General features: G+C 37.8%; 2 protein-coding genes across 13 annotated transcripts in view; one reads left to right on the forward strand and one right to left on the reverse strand.

Annotated features, from left to right (window-relative positions):
* FGF14 (fibroblast growth factor 14) overlaps positions 1-7435 on the forward strand; it is a 415734-nt gene extending 408299 nt beyond the window's left edge. For all 12 annotated transcript variants that reach the window (XM_083831570.1, XM_083831569.1, XM_083831571.1 and 9 more), the window contains one exon: positions 657-7435. In XM_083831570.1, the coding sequence (XP_083687696.1) occupies positions 657-793 (137 nt within the window). In that variant the 3' untranslated portion in view covers positions 794-7435. The remainder of the gene's footprint in view (positions 1-656) is intronic.
* Positions 5671-19097, reverse strand: part of ITGBL1 (integrin subunit beta like 1) — a 151500-nt gene continuing 138073 nt past the window's right edge. The window contains exons 9-12 of the mRNA XM_083831554.1: positions 15579-15725; positions 10181-10294; positions 8557-8671; positions 5671-8044 (exon numbers count right to left, since the gene is read on the reverse strand). Of these exons, the coding sequence (XP_083687680.1) occupies positions 8580-8671; positions 10181-10294; positions 15579-15725 (353 nt within the window). The 3' untranslated portion in view covers positions 5671-8044; positions 8557-8579. The remainder of the gene's footprint in view (positions 8045-8556; positions 8672-10180; positions 10295-15578; positions 15726-19097) is intronic.

The following is a 19097-nucleotide window of genomic DNA, read 5'->3' on the forward strand; positions in this document are numbered from 1 at the left end:
TACACTTTGTTCAGTGAAGATAAGTGGATCCTGCATATGGTTTTGGAAAGGAATAAAACCCCCAAACTTCATGTGGACTCTGCAGAACACACCTGGACGCTTCTTCAGTGAAGACCTCAAGAGATCATGGCCAAGGTCCTCAGACTTTGGAGCCAGATGTACAAATAACTTAGCACAACTGTACCCAAGCCTAGTCTTGCAATGTAGGACTGAAAAAGGACATTTAAGTCTAGACAACTCATAACACTTTACTTCTAAAAACTCATAGAATATTTATTTAAGGGTTGTAGATATGTGTGTATATAAAAATATATGTACATTGTTATGCCTGCCTCATGCATAGACAGAATGGTAGAGAATGGTAGTTTTTAATTTCTGAGGCTTCTATAGTTTACTTTTAACAGGCAAACATACAATTTCCTGCCGTTTTTAACACAGACATGGCAGAAGTGAGAAATGTGGAGGGTCAAGCAGAGATAACAGTCATGTAAAACAATCCTCTGTCAAAGTAAATAGTTTCCCTTGCATGCAAAAGAAACGTGGAGTATATTAAAATATTAGTTATTGTAGATGATTAATCTTATTTGAGTTATGTTCTTAAATGAGATACATCTTTAAGAATGTCTCTTTTTTTTTTTTTCCTTTCCTACCCTCAGTTGCCATGTATCGAGAACCATCTTTGCATGATATTGGAGAAACAGTGCCAAAGGCTGGGGTAACTCCAAGTAAAAGCACAAGTGCATCTGCAATAATGAATGGCGGCAAACCAGTTAACAAGAGTAAGACGACATAGCCAGATCCTCACAGGTGTTGTGACTGACTGAGTCCCGAGTGCAGTTGAGCAATTTATCCTTGCCGGACTTCCCCTCTGCAGTGTCTGTGGATCAGCTCGCAGCAAGTACTTGCGTGTTGCTGTTTCTGAACTGAGTTGTCGCAAGCGGATAAATCTCAACATGTAGCTCCCCCCACAACAAGAAGACACCTGGATGAACCAGCTAAACTCAGACCATGGAATGCCCTACCAGATATCGGAATGCCTTTTTAATATCTTTTCTGTGACTGTGACACTTCATGTGAATGACATACTTCACAAGTACACTTGATACCTTGCCTGCTGACAATTACCCATAATCCCTTTTTGAGTCCAGTTTCAGCAAAATCCATGTGTTTAAGTTCTATTTTGTAGCACACAAATAATCAAGTAATTTCTAGGTAGATGCTGTAAACCTGTGCTATTATGGATTTCTCTTCTTCCCTTTTTTATAAGGCTGCTCGCTCCACTGTCTGTGACCTTTTGCAGGGATTGTGTTTCTCTATAACTTAAGTGTTGCCGGTGGCTTAGTTTTGAAAGCAATCAGGGAATCAGGAAGCCTTCAAAAATCTATTATTACGAATTATATCTATAAAGAATAGGATCGTTGTCTCTGGCTTACAATGTTGATCAATGTGAATACTCTCTAGTAACAGATACCGTGCTTCTGAGGTTGGCATTATAGTGGAGGGAAGAGTGTCAAACACAACCAACAAGAAGTTTTCTGAAACGCGTGTTTGGCATCCCCCTATAGTTTCTTTGTGTGTGTGTGTTTTATACATATCACAGGCTTACTGGTAATGGTAACATTTGCCTTGCCCAGCGAGCAAGACCCACTCGTTTTTGGGAAAGTGGGTCCAAAGAATTTTGTAGGCCTTGTAGGCCTGAATTAAGGCTCATTTTTCATCTACTAAATCTTCATTGTTTGAAAAACAACCACCACCAATAAACAAAAGAAGTTAAGATTAACCAGAATTGCGCTACCTAAATCCATTTCAAATATAATCCTTTCCTGTTTTTAAGGAACAGAACTTAATGCCATTGTTATTTTTGGCTGATTTCCACACCTACTTAGCAAAGCATGGGCAAGGATGTTGTTGTGTTCTTTTTTGCAGCACCAATGCAAAGGGTAGTTAAAAATTATAGTTTAATATTTCTGGTGTTTTAAAATAAAAAGTTTTAAAACTGGACATATTACTAAACTTTATTTTTATTTTTAGCTAAGCATGCAAAGTCCAGTCCTATGTATCTCACTGATATTCCAGTACGTACCTCTACCCAGCTTCCTAGGATAATATGCCCACCAAATTGCTAGATTGAAGGTGCCTTGCCTTGATCTCTGTCTACTGTACTTTCTCCTACATGAACCTAGAAGAAATCAAAAACATTACAAAATTGAAGCCTTGGATCATATTATGAGAAACACTATCATCATTTTGAGTTTGTCACTTCTGAACAATGAAACCGATGTTAGGGGGAAAAAAGATTTAAACAGTACCACAGAGATGCCACTGAAGTGTTACATACTTAAGTTACGTGCTTTCAGAAACTAAGAATGTGGATAATCTCTGTATGCTTACTAAGGTATTTGTTTCTCAGAAAGGGCAACAAGGACCAAACTGTACCTCAGTCTGGAAAACTGTGTGACAACACTCTCTTGGCCTCTTGCTGTTATCTTGATATTTAAAGACAAAAAAAAAAAAAAAAAAAAAAAAAAGGAAATCATCGATTCCTTTTTCACTATTGTATTTCTTGCAGTTTATTTTATCATGTCTTTGTGCTGTAGTGTCCCTAACAGAGACCACTGGCTATTTCAAACTTCCTATCTGCTCAGCTGAATAACTGATTCAGTCTAAATGAACTTTTCATGCTAGTTTTCAAATGTGTTCTGTTTTTATATGCAACTTTTAGTGCACTGTTCAAGGAAGCTACTATAAAGCTGCTAAATTCTGATTTCTTTTTTGGTAGGCCAGACTTCCTTGTTTATATATATAATATGAGAACAACAAGCGAACACTTGATGTTGGGTCTTTCCAGGGAGGGAATGAGTCAAGCATGAAGCCATGCTTGACCATATACAAAGAAAACAAAATAATACAAAGCTAATTTAATACTGTGATAAAAATGCAACAAATCTTTAACTTAGACTGTGCCCTTGCCTGCTAGCACTAAATGTGTGTGTGGGGGGGAAAACAACACTTTGATAAAAACCTCGGTGCACCTTTCTCATCCCACCCAGTCCAGTGGGATTTGTGCACCATCCCTGAGGAAACAGAACAAAACCAAAGCAACTCACACGATGAGTTGGCGGCTTGCTTTGCATCAGGAGGACCCATGAGAGGCAGCAGCCTTGATGCTGTCCTACCTGCTGGGTCTCTGAGGAGAAGCAATTCACAATTATTTCGAGTAACCTAATACAGCTGAAGGCTATATTCTCTTTCTCTCTCTCACCTAATTTTTTTGAGAGCTCATGAGGAGGGAATACATGTGTTCATGTCCCAATCCAGCTGTCTTTTGACTCTTGCCAGTGTAAGAGCCTGGGGAGAGACAGGACTGGAGAACTGGCTAAGTTGTGCAAGGAGCTTCTGATTCATAGCCTGATGCTACATAAGTATGCTTTTTAACATTAAACTTTCAATCCCAGGTAATTATAATCTGAGAACCAGTTTGGGGGGGGCTACAATTAAGGCCAGGTTTAATTTTTGTAAGCAGTTAATACATTAGGGAAATGCACATAATATTTTTAATTTCTATTTTTGTTTCTACAGTCTAAATTCATGTGTGTTTAATCTAATTAATAGATGTCCTATTTTTATTTATTTTTTCTAGTCTGTTTAAACATTAGCAAAGGTGTCTTTGTGCTTTGGTTTCTCCATTTAATTTTGTCTCATCTCATCCATCGCATGGGAGAAGGATGGCAAGGATGAACTGCATGTAGTAGGTTGTATCACAGAATTGTTGGTCTGTATTACTGAATTTACAAACATACATGCAAAGAGTTTGTCTGCATTGTACAGTTTGTGTTTAATATTATTTGTTGTATACACAGATTCAACATGATGAATAAAACATTTATATGAAGGCATACCGAAAAACGTCAAGAAAGTTTATGTAAGAAGTAGACTGTGCAAAACATCATTGTGCTGGCCACAGTTTGGTGAAACTTCATATAAACAGGCTGGCAAACTCGATTCTCCCCTTTCACCATGCCAAAGAAAATTTTAGCTCCTTAATATAATACCTCTCTTGCTGTTCTCCAGGATGAGACTTCACCATTTTGTTCCCTCCAAAATTAATTTTGCTGTTAAGTGAAAGCTGTTTCCAACTGTCTGTTACTACTAACATACTGTATAGTAAACCTGATGGAATCAATTTGTATTTACAGATTGAGTGTTTTGTACTTACATGTCCACCTGTCTGTGAATTTGCAGCTTTTGCATGCTTGCTTTGTATTTTGTTCTTTTGGGTTTTATCTAACCTCACAGAGACTGTTTGCACAGCAATCTAACTTCATCTTACCATTTCATAATGCACATAAATGTTAATGCTGCACATAGGCATCTCTTTATATTTTTTTAATCTGCATTTCAACTACAGTTTTATTTGGCAAAATCAGTCACACCTGCACAGTTTTACAAATCCAGTTTTAAGTAGATATGAACCACTTCAACAAAGCACTGTTCTGTTGTACTTCAAATATTTTATAAATACACAAGCATCCTTAAAAGACATTATAGAGCCTATAGAAAAGTGTTTGTAGCTTTTAAATTCTTTGTAGTTGACATAACACAGCTTTTGCTTCATATGATAGGATTTTTAGCCACTCTCAAATCATATTTTTAATATAATGTCATTTTCATAAACTTTAATATGTGTAGAGTTAGGTTGGTCCTTAATAAACTGCCCCCAAATATAAATAAAAAGCAATTCACTTTGACTGTGGTATATGCCTGAAACAACGTTTAAGAACTCTGGCCTTTTCTGAACTTTTTCTCTTTGTTTAAAAACACTGTAGGTGATGAGGTGTGAAAGGAGGAAGTTTGGTCCACACATTAAAAGCGTGTCTTGCTGATCCATCTCTTTACTGGTATAAATCAGAAATTATTCAGCTCCATTCAGATGGGAATGCAAGTGAAATTAGACAAAGTAAGAAGGTTATCTTTCTTTTAAATGCCCCTTTTGATAAACTCATATACTGTGCAATGCATTTTAAAATGCATAATAACAGGTTTTGTGTGGTTTTTTTTGTGTGTGACTAATGCAAATGCTATGATTTATTTTTAAAGATGTAATAAAATCTTTGTTCTATTACCTAGTGACAAAAATACTCAGATTTTTTTTCATCACAGTATCATTTAGCTACAAAGTAAGATGTTGTTCTGTCAAGAAACAAGGACAGTGCATCGGAAATGTCAAAGCAGGTACAGGATTAAATGTTCCTGTATGTGTTTCTGTTAGAGTGTATGGCCAGGGAAAAAAGGATCATGAGGAGGTTAATAATTTACACAAGCAAATCAATCCACAGCTGTTTTATAGATGATTTTACAGATGTTATATACAATAGGCATACTCATGAAAGTCTATTGTAGAACCGTTCTTCACACTTCTGGATTGTGTTCTTTCTATCAGAACAAAGCAAGGCTGTAGTATCATTGATTATAAGCTTTATCAATCTATCCATTATGAATTCCCCATTTATCCAACTTGTTTTCACCACCTACAAACACCTTTTGCCACTGGCCTTGGAAGCAAGTTTTTACATCCGCCACATGCAAAGAATCAGCCGGTATGTTTCAGTCCCTTGTGCCTCTTCCCGCTATTAGTGTTTATGTATCTGGAATTCCTGTGACACGGAATGAGGTGTTAAAAATCACGATTTATTAATACAGCTATTATTTTCACATATGCGGAATAATAATCTTATTTCTTCCGATCTCATTTTTCCAGTGAGGAAATGAGCCACAAAACAGAACTGCTGGGAGTCCCATCACCAGTTACCTCAGCATGAAGGGGGTGGGAGGAATGTTCAAGCAACGTAATAAGAAACAGAATAAAAAGTGGAAAGGAAAATATGTATTCATTATATTTTAGCAATCTTAGAAAATATTTTAAGGTTTATAGTGATAGCACCATTTGGTTTGATAATTTACATTTTAATTAGCCACTGACAGTAGTTGTCTTAGAATATTCTAATGTTTTTCCATATATACCTCAACAAAAAATGCAGATAACACTTTTGAAATTCTATGGCCATGTAATCCACTCAATAGCCAAAATGTTGACTTTGATTTAAAAAAACAATCGACCAACAAACAAAAGAAAACAGAATAATCTTACACTGTTTAGGTATATAAATTTTAAATGAACGCAAACTACAAAGTAAAATACATCAAATAGGACATTGTAACCCTCTAAAGAATCCTTTTTTTTTTTTTTTCTATGGACATGAGTACCTGGAATTCCAAGGCTGGTCTATGGTACGTATAAATAAATGAGTTTGTCGTACCAGGAAACAAGTCAAAAGCATCCAATGAATCTAGAAAGAGTTTTGATTATCACAGAATACTTCTGTTATTACAATACTAAATACAAATGGAAGGAAATCAAATACAACTTTGTATTTTTCATTGTTTGCTCTCTGACTCAGCAGAAAAATATATGTGAAAAAACACTGATTATAAGAGGATTGTCAGCAGTATTCATAAATACAAACAAACTCAACAATCTGTGCTACCCAGATACCAGGGCTGACAAAATGAATATATGTTAGAATTTAAGAAAATATTCCTGTTAAGCTATACACAGTTTAAGAGTTATAAGTATAAAAGATAAATAATTATTTCAAGATGAATTTTACTTTGAAGTTTCTTAATACTGTATCAATACATTTTAGAACTCTGCCTGATATTTTGGTTATCTAAAAAGAGAGCAATTAGCAGCTTTGGGATAAATGTCTCATTATTTATGTGCATAACTCCCATATAAGTTATGCATGGACATTTGGTGATTTTACTATGCCTCCCTGAGAACATAGGTTTCACAGGCTTCACTTTTAGAAAGAAAGAATTCAGGTTAAGGAAACAAAAATGGGAAAGATAAAGCTACATGTGAAGGGGGAATAATGAAAGTGACTAAATACATTCATTCAATTTTTTTTGCATTTTATTATATGTTCTGTACCATTGTATTTTCCTATTTCAAAATTGCCCTTTCTAAAAGAAAACAGATTTCTAGACAAATAATGGAAATACCTTTTTCAAATGATATTATGGTTCCCTTATTTCTGAGTCATGTACCTCTTCAAAAATCAGGACCTTGGCACCTAAACCACAATGTTAGTTTGATATTAAAAAGAAGTTATTTTCAAAACATTTAAGCAATTTCTTGCTCAATCATGATTTCACAAAATGTAAACACTTTTGAAACTAAAATGTATGTATTTTTTTGCTCTGAGGAATTAAAGGGCTGCCAAACCTACATGTATTAAAAAAAAAAAAAAAAAAAGAGAGACTCATGTAAATAAGGTAGGGAAGTCCCAATAGTTGTGCATCGTTCATAACTCAATGTGAATTTCACACTGAGCATATCATCATTGGAAAATAAAAATAAAATTTTTGTTCATACCACTGCTTTGTTTGTATTTACTGTATTAAAACTTCAATTACTTTGTTTTCATTGTTTAAGCATCTTTCGTGGAGACCAGACTACTGCACGACACATCTGATTTTGCAAGTCAGTTGACCTTCAGGCTCCCAACTTCTTTGAAATCAGTAAAAGTCAATGAATACCATATGTGACAGTGCAATCTGTTCCAAGCAGTGATTTCTAATAACATACAGAATTGTCATCCTAAAAGTTATTAGTATAACAAATTTTCATTTGCTTTACTTTCAAAAGGACTAGGCAGCTATACATTCATAAAACAGTATGAGAAAAGTACATGTGAGTTGCAGGTTATATATTTGGAATAGCTAATCATATATTTATTTCTTTATTAGTTTAATTCCTTATACTTCTATAGGCTATGCATTTGAAAGTATTGTAGTATGTAGAATGGATAACCAACTTATGACACTTCAACAGAAACTAAGAAGTTCTTTTGCAGACAAGGGTTTCTTCAAACATTTTGGGTTTTCAGTCTGTGGTTGTCATGTAACTGAACATCAGTTATACAAATACAATTCTTTGACTAAAAAAATGTTTTGATAAGCTTCTTTACTGCTTCCTCTGGATCTGGGGAATAATCAGGATGGTTAGAAAGAAAAAAGGGTCAAACAAAGTATTTGATAAACAGCGTAAAATTAATCAAATTAAGTATTTGACAAATACTTAACTAGTGCTACTCTTATACTGCAATACTGTTGCATACTGATATGGAAAGCTGACAACCAAATAGATAATGTAAAAATAAAAGGCTTTCTCACACTTTTCCCCAAAGATTGCTTTAGAAATAGGCATTAGGGGTGTAATTTCAGCCCCACTGAAGTTACCGAAACACCGTAGAGGGCCAGGTTTTTTTTATAATTTCAGCGTTTAGAGCTTGGACTGTTCTGCTCCCAAATTATTATTATTATTAGTTTTCTCATTCATTTCTTTAAGGAGCAGACTCTCACATTACTGTTCTAGAGTATTTACACCCATGTATATGTGCGGGAATGCACACCCACACAATGATTACTTCCAAATTAAATGTTCTAGCAGCCTAGAGAATAGTCAGACCAAAAAAAAAAAAAAAAAAAAAACACCTCTAAGTCTCTGGTGTCTTTTGTTAAGGGTATTCTGTCCCCAGCCAGATTTCACAAGCATTTCCATTCCATCCTTCCCAGCATTCGCAGTTTCCACAGTTACAAACACCATTGCCTAGAACAGAATGAATAAAGAATGAATAAAGGGCAATTACCATTATTGAAATGTGCTACATCAGAATGTGTTATATGAGGAGGAAAAAGCTGTGTTAAAGTAGCTGCATTGTTCCTTTATCATTCCCCCAACTTTTTTTTTTTTTTTTTGGTGGAAGGAAGCAATTATTCTACCATTGCATTAAGAAGCCACCTCAAACTCTCAAACCCACATTTACATAGAATTAATAGGCATTCTCTCAATAATGCCATCAGCAGAATTGCAAATATTGTAATTATGCCACTGCTATTTGCACCCAGCTGTTGAGGCTCACTGTTCACCCTGTATGTTGAGGTACAAAAAGAAACAAGAATTTTTTTTTAATGATGATGCAGAGATAAAATGTTACAAACAGAATAATAATAAAAACATCCCTTTGAACCTGAAAAACTTTAAACTTAAATTCTCAAAAGTGTTATACATATATTATAAAGCTCTCTGTTAGATGAAAAATGCATTGGTACTGTTTTGCAAAGGGAAAACATTAAGTACTGAGACCCATATTTTGATGTTATTTCAATAATTTTCATGACTCCTGGATGTTCACCTGGAGATCTCTACAGCCTGGGTTTCTGATGTGAGATGCTCTTCCTACCGACTTTATGAAGGTCTGTGAATGGCCACTGCAGCTATGAATCAGGCTTTTGTTGCTTCTGTACTGGCTACTTGCCCCAGAAAAGGACCCTTGCTAATTGGGCTAGCTGGGATACCACATTTGTGAACACAATTTACTACTGTCAGCCTGACTCTAATCATCTCACAGATTTCCTCCACAACTAATAATTGCTCAACAAAGATTTTCTAAAATTAAGCTCTGTAACAGGAAGCAGCCAGCAAGTTAATTTAACAATTCCCTTGTTACTGCTTGTCACCAGATTTGTCATGAGGGTTTGCTGGCAGCCTGCCCAATTTTATTTGCATCTGCCACCTGAATACTTGGACAATGTTAGGATGACACCGCTTTAATCACTGGCCATCATGTCATAAGAAAACTGTCAGGTATTTCAACTTCCCACAGAGAACTGTCTCATTGAAGGAAGATCCCTTAACCAACACCTCTATGCCTCTCACCTACCAAAGATCATCAGCCAAGTGAATGTTTTCTGTGACATAAATGTATTACACACATAGAAAATCCAGCACAAGAGCAAAAGTTAAAGAAAACTTATGATGACAATGCTGCCACTGTAAATTCTTTGTCAAAGAAGAGTCAATTGTCGTCTACTACAATGGAAATTGTGGATGGATTTCATAGCTGTTTTACTTATCTAAATTCATACTCGGACTTTCAGATGTTGATTTGAAATCTTAAATTGATTATCACACTGGATGAAGAAACAATTACAGTGTGTTTGAATAACGCACAAATGCACTTCCTCCATAAGTGGTGAAAGAAGATGGGCTTTGTCTAACAATTCCCATCAGAGCTGTTTGTTTCTTAGAGCAATTAAGTGTTAGCCCATACTGCACCTGTGCAAATGAGACCATCATGTTTGTCGCAGTCTCTGTCATCACATTCACAGAAATCGCCCGAAATGTACCATTCCTGTGGTGAACAGATGCACTTTCCACAGTGGCAGGAACCTGAAATCACAAAGATTATTACTCACAGTCAAAGAGCACTGTCATTTTCAGGCTAGAAAATAACATCCCCAGACATGCGTGCACACACGCGCACACACATGCACAAAATTGCTACCTAAGAAGCTACTGTATAAAAGAAAATAATCAAGCTAAAAGCTTTTTGAATAAAAGGATTCTTTGAAAGTGACCGTGAGTATGGCAGGACGTTCCTCCTAATGCTTTCATTCTGCTTTTTCACTTAATCAGGACTCACAATTTGAGGCTTTCCTTTGGTTTCCGAGACCTACAATCAGGGCCACTCTTCCCAGAAACTGTTATTTATTTATTTTTCCTTTTTTTGACTGGAAAAAGCTCAAATTGTCCTTGACCCACTGTTACTGAAGGCAATATAATCATACCAAGAAGAAAATGGCCCTCTTCATCTAATGCCCTTAGGGATGTGTCTACAAAAGACCCAAAGTCTACCATTTAGACCCAAAAAATCTTCATCACCACAAATTACGCTGCTCTACCTCCCATGGAATAACTAAATATTTTCTCTAGGTCAGGAAGTGTTTGTGCACATAATTATGTGCATAATTGTGCACATAATTATGTGAATAATTATTCAGCAGTTTGCTTATTCCTGCACAGTACCCCAATGCCCCTTGTTGGGACAAACTGCTCTCCTCCTTTCCAGGGACGTCAGGTCGCACCTCCCCAGGCGAAGGAGGGACTCTGTGGTGGCATTCAGGTAACACCGCCCATAACCCACCAAGAAGTGGGGTGGAACCAGAAACTTCCCTTTAAGGAAAAACTCAAGAGACATCCCTATCTTCAGGAGAAGGTTCATGGCTCTGAATCCTGAAAAAGGACAGTTGCCCCTGGACAATCATATGTTGAGAAGTCTATAGTTTCAGAAGGGTCTGAGAGGCTTTTCTGCAACTATAAATACCACTGGTTATTTCCTCCTGGCTGACTGCAACATTTGGCTGAAGAAAGCTGGCTTTCATGAAGCCCATCCTGAGCTGCCGGAACCTCCTTCTCTATACAGAGTTCAGACACTTAAATGCCAAGGTGAGGAGCTTAGCAAAAAATCCTTTGAGCAAAAATTCTTTTGTGGACCTAGCTCTAAGAGGACATTACAGCACGCAGCAAAACAAAACTATACAAAAAAAGCTCTAAAAAAAGAAAAACCCACCAAATAAATGATAACAAAGAATACATTTGCAGCTTTCATTTATGGGAGGTGGAGTTTAAAGTGACCAAAGAAGCTGTTGACCTTTAACAGGACATACTTATAAATGAGTTAGATACTGTTGAAAATCACACCTTTTTGCAATATTTCCAGAATGATTACAGCACAAAGCCACCGATTTCTTTAATGCATTATTAAAAAAATTATATAGAGAGGGAAGCTTGATTCCGTCAAACATAACTTAAACAGAATGCATGGGTTACTTAACAGGGGCTGACACGCCTTTCCATTCCTTTCACTGACCTCTGAATAAAATCCAATTTTTTTTTCTTAAATGTAGATTTGTTGACGTCAACCAATTTTCCCATTTTTTTTCCATAAGTGCTAAAGTCTCTCTGATCACTGAAACTTAATTCTTTAAAACTTCAGAGCAGCCTCAGCAGAGTAGCTAATTTTTTCATTAAAATTTAACTCATTTATTCAGTTTATTGTAAGTTGACAAAAATTAATGCCTACTTTTAGAGAAATGCTTTAACCTGGAACATGTAAACTTACACTGGAAGAACTAATGATTGGAACATTTGGGGATGGGAGTATTTGGTTAAGTATCTGTTTTTTCTGTGAGTTCAGTGTGTATTGCTTACTGTGCCATCAGCATAGTAAATATTGACATGCCTTACAAGAATAAAAGATGACATTACACAAATAGGCGATGGAGAATTGCATATATATTGAATGGTCACTCTATAGGAGCTACACTAAGACATACTTGAGTGTCATTAAACCAGCTATCCCTGTTTATAAAAGCTAGAAGGTACCAACAGCCGAAAATAATGATGAATAGTATGAGAGTTTTAGTGAAATTAAAATAGTTAATAAGATCATTGTAAGAAACCTGAAATGATTCTGCATAATCAAACACTGATGCTGCTACTGATGGATGTTCACAATGTTTTAAAACTATTTTGAAGAAGATACAGCAAATTTAATGCCAAGTCAAGCAAGGAAGATCAGGCTTCACAATGTAAAATCTGTTAGGGAGAATGAATGTATCAAGTCTTTTCCCTGAACAGGGCGTGCTGCTCTGGGAGCCTCCTCAGTTTAATTAAAACGAGTCTAATGAGTTGTGGGGTGTTCCCTGGGATGCCGGCCAGATCCTCTTGGATGAGATTTGGCTCATTACTTAGCCTGCGTGTCCTGCACCATTACAGTAGCCATCTGCAGCCCTACATTTACTGCCAGGGAGGCAGCAGTATAGTCGGTGTTGCTGTTTTCCTTGGGAAGAGCTTTTACTACAGGTGGCACAGTCAGTAAGCCAAGATTCTGAAAACAGCCTAGGAATGTGGATGTCCAACTTTGCTTATATTTACAGAGTGTAATTTTCTGCAAGTGTGCAGCAGTTACCTGCTGAAAACCATGACTCCTTAGACAATTAAATCCAACACAGAAACTCAAGCTCCCGCAATCCATTATAGCACTTGCATACTTTGGCTAGGTTTCCAGCAAAGATGGAAATAACAAACTCTGCACTCTCATTAGTGCGCAGGTTCTAAATTCTCTGTTATTTGACCAGTAATGGTTAATTATTGCTTAATGCACTGAAACAGGAAGAACCATTTCTTATTTTTGGCCTCTAGACATTGCCAGTCACACTAGCTATGAACAACATTTTAAAGTATGGGCACTCATTAAGACATGTTTTCCAGACATATTTAAGCATCAAGAATAGATATACCTAAATAATAATAATAATAACAACAACAATAATAAATAGAGAGAAAAAAAGTTTTGAGAAATTTGACTGTCTTCGCCTGTGATCCCCTTCCTGCTCAGAGAAGATGCATGAGGTAGCAGCCTCCTCCTCACGACTGAATCCCTATGGCTATGAAAGTGCTGCCCTCTTTAGCCTACCACAGCTGGGAAGTTGAAGTAGGTTTGGGATCCTACCCAAACAGAGGTAGCCTGGCGCTTCCTCCCTGAGAAAAGTGCCCAGTAACCCTTATTTAGGTGGACTAGATCAATCCTTCCATTCACTGAATGCCTCTCCTGTCCTTCACAGGTAACACAGGCACCATCAGTAAGGGAAACAGATTGCTCCCCAAGTTTGAAGCACCTAAGGAAAGAAAAATAATCAGTGCCTAACATTAGAGCTTGTCTAAGCACTGCAATTTGCCTCTTGCATGTTCATTGGCTACATACCTCTGGAAATTATCTTCCATAGATATTTCTCTGCCGGAGCAAGCACTTGCTTATGTCCAGATGTTTCCACAATAAAGCTGCTCTAGCATCTTGTTTGGCACAACTATATTGCATTGACTGTCCTGAGGGACACTTTCCATCACACTGGAAGCTTTGCTGTGCTGAGAGGCCAAAGAAACTTAAGAAAAAATCCCACCAGTGTTCATGAATATGGATTTAGGGCCAGGTTTGCAATTCCTGTGATTCAACAGTGCACTAAAACAGTAGAGAACCTGGGCCTTTACAGCCTCCTTTCTTGCAGCCAAGTTTAAAAGCACTGTTTGCATGCAGCTGTGGATAACAGAGCAATTTTCAGACTGCTCTAGCCTACATCAGTGACCAGATCCCAAACCACTCCCCAGGCAGCCTAGCAAACAGGGAAAAAAATCCTTGGTGTCTCTGCAAATTCCTACCAGATGATCTGCTCCCAAAGCCTCAAGTTTATTTTGTAGCCCTGATATATGTGCTGAAAGTTACTTGTTGACAGAGCAAAACCCACAGGCTGGAAAAAATAGCTCTAAGCCATCCTTACAAAAAGATGGCAGATAGATAATATAAATATTTTAAAATTCAAGATCATTTTTCATGTTTACATTTATTTAGAATCTGATATGGTGTATTTTATTGATTTGAAGCATGTTTGCTCACCTTCACGGTTTATACAAAGATTCAAAGGGAGACCAAGGCTATGAGGAGAAAAGTTAGCTTCTGCAGTAAAACGGAGTAACTCCAATTCTCCAGTAATTCAGTATTCTCTTTCATATATGCTTATTTAAAGATAGCCATATCTCCTGAAAGCATTAGAGAAACAGTGTAACTTCCTCATTTTCTATGGCTTTGCACCAACTGTAGGAAAACCAATTGAAATGGTGCATTGGGGGAAATTCTGACAAGTAATAAAACAGATGGAAGAAGGTCAGACTGAAAACCCCATATACATTTCCTTTGCATGGAAATAAAAGTCACCAGAAGGGACAACTGGAAATCTGCCTGATGTACAAGGGTCCTAGCTGTTTTTTCCAGCTAGCAGGTAAGATAATCTCTTCCCTATGCAATGGATATATGGGCAGAGGAAATGTCACATCTGTGTCCAGGTGCATTCTATCCTCCAACTAATCCCACCACCTATTTCCTGTCTCTTCTCTTTTAGACATATTATATAAAAAACAGATAGCTTGCACTATGGGGGAGCTAAAAAACCCTCTTTCCAGTAATGCAATTTCCAAGCCTGAAAGACTGCAAGGTAAAAACCTCAGAGAACAATTTCAGTTAATTATGAATATTTTCTAAATTTTATTTCTTCCTCTGGCATTTTCTTTTATAGCTGGACCGAAGCTGATGGAACCACCTGAATAAAAAGCAGTAAATGAGAGAGTTTGTGGGGCTCTGTCATGGGGGCTGACAATGTCTACCTTTCTTTTGCTGCTGTGCTGTGGGAGGGAGGTTAGCCATATCAAATGTTGCTGCTAAACACTCTCCCCAACTTACTGTTGCCTGAGATATTAGATTTGCCATCTTGTCCACTGCAGTGTTATCCTGTCCCTCTGACTGAATGGAGCACCAACATTTAGTTTATAATGTACAGCTGCTCGACACAGAGCGTCAGATAAACACGTGCAGGAAATTATCTGCTATTAACAAATTGCGTAGGAGACCAACACTGTTAAGCGTGCACGGCTGTGGTGGGCGTTGACAAAATGGATGTAAGTGCATTACAGAGCCGAATGTAACATCTTTTTAATAATAGGTGCCTTTTAAAGAAAGGGTTACTAAAAAACAGCCCACTGCCACACACATTAGTCTGCCACAATATGATCATTTTCTTCTGCCAGGGCACTGCCATGGGGTAGCTCAGCTGCAAGTTCTTACCCTTCCCCGAGCATAATACACCATCCTCTGACTCGCAGAGACTTCTGCTCTCCTCTTCTGTCATGTTGCACTTCCTTGAATGCTGGCACAACTTTCCAAACCACCCATTCTGGCAAATGCATCGGCCGCAGGAGCAGATGCCATGGCCTGTAATGACACCAAGGTAGGTTATGAGCAAAACAAGCAGAAAACAGTGACATGCTGAATAGCATAAGTATGGCTCACCACCTCCAGATCTTTTCCCATTTCTTTCCTTCATGCTGAAAGTCTTCCCTCATCCTGAAAGCTAAGCGTCAACTCACCACAGCCTACTGAAGACAGACACAATCCCTTCCCTCCCATGTCTTTTATTCTGCAGCCCCATGCTCAAGTCTCACCTGCATATCCCATAGTATCACCTGAAGAAGCAGACCCCAGCTCAGGACTGACTGAAATGCAGAACACGGCAGAGCAGGCAAGGATGCTAAAAGGTGCAATCTCCTCCAGCAGCCCATCACTGCTGGTCAACTACTGCAGTGCATGGAGCAGCTGATGTGCAGAGTCTGGACTCAGCATACTCTGCAATGACTATAGATTAACTCATGCAGAAATCTGATAGAGGATGTAGATCATTCCACCAGGCTCTCGTGCAGTTTCTAAAACTGGCTATGCCTAAACCCAGGGACCCGACAAATAGTTGCTCTTACCACCCTAACAAAATCCTGTTTCTCTTCTGCATCTCTTCTACACATACCCCTACCTCAGCTCAGAAGTTTAAAAAGTTTGCCACTTTCACTCCTACAATGAAATACTGAGGAAGAAGCAGGGAGGAGGAAGAGACCAGAGCATCCTCCAGAGTATCCTTCAAATTGTATGACACCAAGGAAGGCCTCTGAAGAAGAAGTAGGAGACAGCTACTAGGTGGGCACAGACAGACTTCAATTCCCAAATTGAGACAAGAAGCCTGAATGAGAGGGAAGGTGGACAAGCAGAAGAAAAATATAGTAGAAAGGACAGCTATCAAATGATGATTAATAACAAGCGGGGAATGAGGGTGAAATGAAAGGACAAAAAGGAAAGAGGGACTAGAAAACAAAACATAGAAGTGTCCATAAGTGGACAGAAATAGCCTGTGAAATCATAGTGGAAGAAGTGGTAATGGCAAGTGAGGGAAAGGCCAAAGAAACCCTAGAACATTGTTCAAATACAGAGTCTAGATGGTAAAATTGATTTTAGGGGGAAAAAAAAAAAAAAAAAAGAAAGAAAAAAAAGATTTTTTGAGTTATTTGTTTAAAAGACAAAAAGAAAAAGGAAAATATGTCAAATAGTAAACTGAGGTGAAAAGCTAGAAGAAGGAAACAGTGCCAGCAAATGCAGACAGTACAGAAATGTAAAATGGGAAAAAGAAGTAAGAAAAGTCTCCCAGCCAGCATTTCACTTTTCAACACGGATTTGTATTTCTCTGGAAAAATAAAATAAAATAAATCCTTAGCTGTTCAGTTTACTGGGCTTAAAAGAAGCAAATTACATATACCATCGACTTTTGTCCTATCCCACCAGTTATGTAGGGCAATGGGAGTGGAAATGAAGGAACTAAGATAATCTGGGAGCTGGGAAGAAAGGAAAAAGCAAAAAGCAATAGGAGTATCTGGCAAAGCACTGAGCTGTAGGATGCAAACCAGCAATTTTACTTTTCTCATTTGTGTTCTTCCAGTGAGGCAACACTGCAACTTGACTTTGTAAACCAGGAGGCAGTACTGACAGCAGCCCAAAGGAGAGACAAATCTTGTAGCTGCAGCAAGTGGAATTCCTTAAGACTTTACTGATAGCCAAATATGTCACTAATTTAAACTAGAAAAATACTGGAAGCTCCAAAATCTTGGAGCTGTTCATATTTACAGCCATATAAATGTTCATTTTTATAGCCCAGATTATGTATTGATTGCTCCTTATTTCTTAGGTCTGCTTACCTACACAAATTTAAATGCTTGGTAACAATGAAATATAGTTTTATTATGAGAGTGTTCTAGCCCACTTTTGCAACTGACATTCAGGAATTAAAAATTTACATATATGCATTTAACATAAATCAAATATTATACATTGATAGCTATTAATAATAGACACTTGATGCTACTTTAGCTTCTGTGTTGGATTGGGAAGCAACAGCTATACCACAAACCAAAACACAAGAGGAAGAAAACAAGCAGACATACTTTCCCGTATGTTGCTTCCAGGTAGATGGCATACAATGGTCTACAAAAACTTACTATGGGATACGCTGCTGTCAGAGCATTTTATCTGCCTTGTTAATTCTTTTCTTAGCAACATACAGATTAGATTTAAGAATACATCAGCTACTGAAGAGCAAAATGCTCTACTTGATTTAGGTGTTGGAAAATTATTTATGGAGATAGAAATACTTGTACTCATTTTAGCAAAGAATAGTAAGAAATCCATGCTGATTTAACCGAGGAAATAATTCTGCATCATTCTTCTTGTACAGTCATTATGATTTAAAGCATGCACAGAATGATCATGTCTGTAAAGCCTTCATGCAAGTCAAATAAAAAGGTAACAAATAATCCATTAATTTGCAGAAAATAAAGGATAAAGCTTAGAATTTCCCACATAACATTTTTACATGCTTTTTTTTTTTTTTTTTTTTCGCTTTGACCATTCCTCCCCTCCCTTCTATTCTAGAGCCAGCTGGAACTGGCTGTGCACAACATGGGGCAGCTCCTCATCTCACAGAGACCACCTCTGCAATCACAACCCCCCCCCCACCCCCCCGAAAAACTTTGCCACTTACACCCAGTACAACCATATAAATCCCCAAAGCATAAAGAACTCTTTTGTCTTGAGGAGTCTAATTTACCCAAATAATATTTACTATATGATGAGGTGAGATGAGATGTGAGACATGAGACAATGCTGGAATTATCGGGACAGGAGTCATCAAAGACTTATCTACACCTCTCTCAATTAGATTTTCTCTCTACAATACATTCAGATGTCTTCTCCTACTTATTTGCAAATCTTTCAAGACATCGTGTTTCCATTTCTGGTGGAAGAAGAAACCATAGGGCAATAGTTTTCACTGTTATGACACTCCCCCTGCTGCAAGCTTCCCCCCTGCACTGCTAGGTCCATTGCTGCCCATGTCCAAAGGCACCGAGGCCAGCTTTAGTTTGTCCTGGCTGCATGACCTACATCCTCACACCAAAATTTGGTGTGAGACCTAATGGACAGAGACCATGGGTGCCGGTGGATGTCAGAGTGGTACATTTGCAGCCAGGAGACCCAGGCTGAGCCATCAGTGCTACAGTGGAGTAGAGGTTGGTAGCAGCTCCCCAGGAATGTGGGGTCTCTGTGGAAGCTGTGGCAGCTGGCTTGTCCCCTCCTGGTTGATGCCAGCTTGGGCAAATGCAACTCTTTGGGGGCCCAATCCACCTTGGTGGTGAGCATGCAAGTGCTTAGCCCAATGCTTGTTAATTCCTCATTGTCTTCCACGTATGCTAGCCTGTGAGTAACTGCTTT

The sequence above is a fragment of the Anser anser genome (assembly GCF_964211835.1).
Source record: "Anser anser genome assembly, chromosome: 1".
Taxonomy (NCBI): domain Eukaryota; kingdom Metazoa; phylum Chordata; class Aves; order Anseriformes; family Anatidae; genus Anser; species Anser anser.